Source organism: Triticum aestivum, chromosome 6D (genome assembly GCF_018294505.1).
Source record: "Triticum aestivum cultivar Chinese Spring chromosome 6D, IWGSC CS RefSeq v2.1, whole genome shotgun sequence".
Taxonomy (NCBI): domain Eukaryota; kingdom Viridiplantae; phylum Streptophyta; class Magnoliopsida; order Poales; family Poaceae; genus Triticum; species Triticum aestivum.
This window is the reverse complement of record NC_057811.1, coordinates 441,297,989-441,302,609: the sequence shown is the minus strand read 5'-3', so window position 1 is coordinate 441,302,609 and position 4,621 is coordinate 441,297,989. Positions and strand designations below refer to the sequence as shown.

At 46.2% G+C, this 4,621-nt stretch overlaps 1 protein-coding gene across 1 annotated transcript; it reads right to left on the bottom strand.

Annotated features, from left to right (window-relative positions):
* Positions 1–230: 230 nt before the first annotated feature.
* LOC123145679 (transmembrane emp24 domain-containing protein p24delta3) lies at positions 231–2,619 on the bottom strand. The gene is made up of 4 exons (XM_044565148.1): positions 2,318–2,619; positions 970–1,179; positions 785–861; positions 231–572 (listed from the first exon to the last, which is right to left on the bottom strand). Exons 1-4 carry the CDS (start codon positions 2,519–2,521, stop codon positions 428–430), a joined length of 636 nt encoding a protein of 211 aa, XP_044421083.1. The 5' UTR covers positions 2,522–2,619; the 3' UTR covers positions 231–427.
* Between the last annotated feature and the right edge of the window lie 2,002 nt (positions 2,620–4,621).

The window sequence follows — 4,621 nt, the reverse complement described above, 5'->3', positions numbered from 1 at the left end:
GTGACCCCTTCCTTTTCTGTTCCGCGGGGGACAGGGTTTACCCTTTTCGGCCGGCCGCTCGGTTGCACTAGTGGGCAGCCGGCCGCCCACTAGACGCGTCCTACAATCTGTTAAAGAGGTACCAGTACGCTACTAATTCCGCGGCTTACATTCCAATCCGTCGCCGACTGGTCATCATCGAGAGGAAGGACGTATCAATGATACAGTACAAAAGATGGACAAGACCAAAGTGAAGATAGAAAGAACACTCCAACCGATCATAATACAACACGGCTAAAATGGATCATTGTTACATTGCGTACAGTACATGCTGCGAGCTCTCCACTAGCGTGAAATGTTTGAACCAAACATGAAGAAACAACTCTACCTTTCCCCCCACAAAGTGAACAACAATCTGGGCTAATGCGCAACATCGAACAGGCTTAGTCTAGATGAGCTTCTTTTTCCTGAAGTAGCCTTGAAGGTGCCACAACTGCAAAACTGACACCACGACGCAGACGCCCAGCGACATGATGCTGAACCAAGCAACCCTGCCGTTTGTTTTCTCGCTCACCTCCCTCATCTCCGCTTCCCTGCATGGACAGATCAAGGCAGTCACTGGCTGTACCGCCAACGTAGAAGTCTTGCACGACACATTTTTTCATGTCACAAGTGCTTTCAGGACAAGTGTTAACCATTTTCTAGCGGATGCCAGTCATACACCAAAAGCTTTAGAAAGTTAAAAGCCTTGGTTCAAGCAACAAATGATATTGCCTGAAACTTATGTCAAATGTGGAAGACTTGCCTTGCTTTGAGGTATACCATGTTCTGATGGATCGACTGTACAGCCACTTCAAGCTTCCTAAGCTCTAGTTCTACGCCCTGCACGAAAAATATTCATATTGCACACAATTAGAGACATGAGCAATACATGAGACTGGAGCCAAGCGAGACATGACTGATCGGTTGTTTGGCAATTCATAGCCCCACCTCTATTTTTTCCTTCTTAGCAATAGCATCCCAATCCTTTGTTGCGATTCCAGTTTTCCAATCAAGATTTACAGATACGCCTGATCCTTTCTCTGCACTATCTATCCAGAAGCAGGCAAGGAAGTTTCCAGCTTCCGAGGTTGTGAATGCAAATTGACCAACTGTAACATTCCCATTTTCATGTAAGGTGTACCCATATGGTGAAGTAACCTGCAGAAAGCACAAGCATTTACAGAACTGTAACAAAGGAGAGTGCAAATCAAGCAAATTCCTAAGCTCGGCATTCAACGCGGTTGGACTAGGACTAATTCCTCCACTATTGTACTGCAAATTGTCTTGACGAGTAATTTTGTTTCAAAAGCTGGCCAAGCTATTAATGATAAAAAGCTAACATTCATTTATCAGCTGCAGAACTAAGTACTGTTCACCATGTAGCACAAATCAAAGTAAATTTTCCAATCACAAAAAAAAATATGGGTAAAACATCTGATCATGCTTTTAGATAGTTTTCAGTTATAGTGACAAACAATGGACCATGGATGCAATATATCTGATCACAAAATAAACATTCTCTTCACATAACTAAAGTTATAAGATTCGACATATATGTCCACATAAAGTAGCATCAAATTAATGTCGACTTGTTTGCAAGCTTGCACATTAAGTCTACCCTTTATTTAATTTGCTCTGTCATTCCTTTTGCAACGATGCATTCTTATTAGTCACCTTTTACGCCTCACACCCATGGGATCTTACGAATAAAGAAGTCGGTAGAAAAGCAAATTCGGAATCCTGTGAGCCGAATCAGCCGGTTTATATATATGCTGTGGCGAGTGATGTCCTGGAAGGAAACCACCATGGCTTTAGACAGAAGGAATCACCGAATCAGCATGGTTCAGTTAACCAGATAAATCTAGTGATCTCATCAGACCATTAACCAGATAAATCTAGTGATCTCATCAGACCGAGCACCACCGCGGCATCGACTTAAAGAGCCGAGCAAATCTTGTTAAAAAATAACAGCCAGATATTCTGGAACCACCATTCATTCTACTGTCGTCATATCGCACAATGAAAAACATATCCGAATAGACTGAACCATATGAGCACTGCGACATCATTCACACTAGCTCCGGTTCCAATTAACCGTAAATCTGCGTGCTGCGGCAGCCGCAGGCCCCAGCAAAACCGGAGCCTCTATACCGCTGCTCCCCCCGACACAGAAACCTACCGCGTAATCAACTTGATTCGTCCAGATTATCGATCCAGGATAAATGAAAAGAATCCGTCGCACAGTAGAATCTATCTGTATGGAGCACGAGACGGGTAGGCGGCAGGGATGGATTACCTTGACGGCGAGGGTCGGGTGGGAAGAGGGGTGGGACTCGTACATGAGGGCGTAGTCGGCGAGCACCACCACGTTGGCCTGGATCTCCTCCGACACGCACTTGGTCCCGGTCTGCGGCATGTCGAGCCACACGGCCTCCGCGCAGATGGACGCGGCGGCGAGCAGCAGAGCCGCCGCGAGGGCTAGCGCCGCCGGCGCGGGCATCGCCGCCGATCTGGGAATCTCCGCCTCGCGGTGTCGGGCTCGGGGCTTTGGGGAGGGAGGGAGGGAGCTGCAGTCGTGTGGGGTGGGCGGTGACGTGGGTGGGAGGCTCCTGACGGCTGTGCTACGGGGGATAAGCTAGGGGCACCTCTGGAATTTTTTACTTCTGCTGAGGGATGCAAGTTTTTTTTAGACGATCTCGCCAATCTTTATTGAATCCAAAATGTTTACAGGTAAGAAATTCAGATTCTCAGGTTGGCCCAACCAAATATGACGTCCAAGCCCAAGATTTAAAGCAAACTTAGCAAGATTGTGAGGCTCGAAATTCGAGCTTATGAACTCATGAACTATATTACAAGAATTGAAAAAGATGGAACGACCTGTAATTTCATGTAAAATAGCACCATACGCCGACTTCGAGTTCTTCCCAATATCATTAACCACCGTCTTGCAATCTGATGCAATGTGAATGCGATTGACATATAAATCCTCTGCCAATGATTGACCTTCCCGGATCGCCAGCGCCTCCAACGTAGCCGCGTCTGATAAAAATTTAACAGTTATGGCTGATGCTCCCAAGAACTTGCCTTCCCGATTGTGACATACAGCCGATGCCGCGCCAAACGAGCCTGCTATCGCTAGTGCCGCGTCCGTATTTATTTTTACATATCCCTCTAGTGGAGAAATCCACTCAACTTGTCGTACCCCAATATTCCTTGCCCAGACTGATCTATCTTTCTCCAAGATCTGAATGTCTCTGAGAAAATTATTGACAAAAGAGTTAGTCACGAACGGGCTCTCGAAAATGTCTTCATGAACTGCTCTTCGTCGGGCTCGCCAAACTGCCCACAAGGTTACCACCACACGGGTGAAATCCTCATGCGACAATGCTTCATGGATCGTAAACAACCAGTTCTTTGCACCCATAGACAGATTTTCTACCAAGACTTCCACTGCTTCTTCAGAACATAGTGACCATATGCTCCTCGCCATGACACAATCAATTAATGCATGCTTCCAGCTATACTCGGCTGTGCAGAAAGGACATATCTTTGTGGTTGACATTTTCCGGTGCTGCAACAGATCTCCCGTGGGTATGGTCTCACGGCCCAATCTCCAAAGAAACACCTTTATTTTTGATGGTATCTTCATATTCCACAGCGAGGTCCAAGCCCTCTCATCCTCAATAAAATTTGATCGGCCACCAACAGACTGCATCAGTTCGTCATTGCCCCTTTTCATTCCCGCCAAGAAATTGTAGGCCGATCTTACTAAAAAAATACCTCTTTCATCTTCTCCCCAGGCCCAAAAGTCATCCACTCTCCTTGTACAGATTGGTATCTTCAGAATAATATCTGCATCCACTGGGAGAAACACCGATCGCACCATCTCTTCTTTCCAAGATGGAGAAAAACTATCTATCAGTTCCTAGACCCATACAGGTTTATCAACCACTAAAGAAAGCATCGGCTTCATCATCCCAGATCTAGGCAGCCAGTTGTCTTCCCATACTCTTGTTGTTTCTCCAGTCCCGATTCTTCTAATCACCCCTTGTGCAAGAGCTCCTCTCCCATCAAGAATTGCCCTCCATATCTGTGAAGGATTGCTACCCAACTCGGCTTCCATAAACGATATTGTTGGGAAATATTTTGCTTTCAATACTCTGGCGCTTAAAGATAGCGGGTCCTGGATAATCCTCCATGCTTGTCTTGTCAGGAGTGTTAGAATGAAAATTTCTATATCTCGGAACCCTAGCCCTCCCAAGTGCTTTGGCCTTGTACAGACTGACGATGACATGTACCTAGGGTAGGGTCATAGGCCTGACCTAGACGCCCTACCCAAGGACACCGCCCTAGAGTCAAAGACATTCGAAGTACAACAGAAGATACCGACTGAAATCACCTTGGAGTGCAATCCACTCAACCATCTATTCCACTCGGATACCCCAATTCCACTCGACCAAGATAGCGTCACTCGACAATACTAAAGAATCACTCGGAGCACAGAAGACCTACAGTCGCCCCAGTATAACAATGGTCAGGCGTTCACTCCGTAGTCTTAAAGATCATTAATAGTCACTTATAGCAGGCGTTACTAGTAACG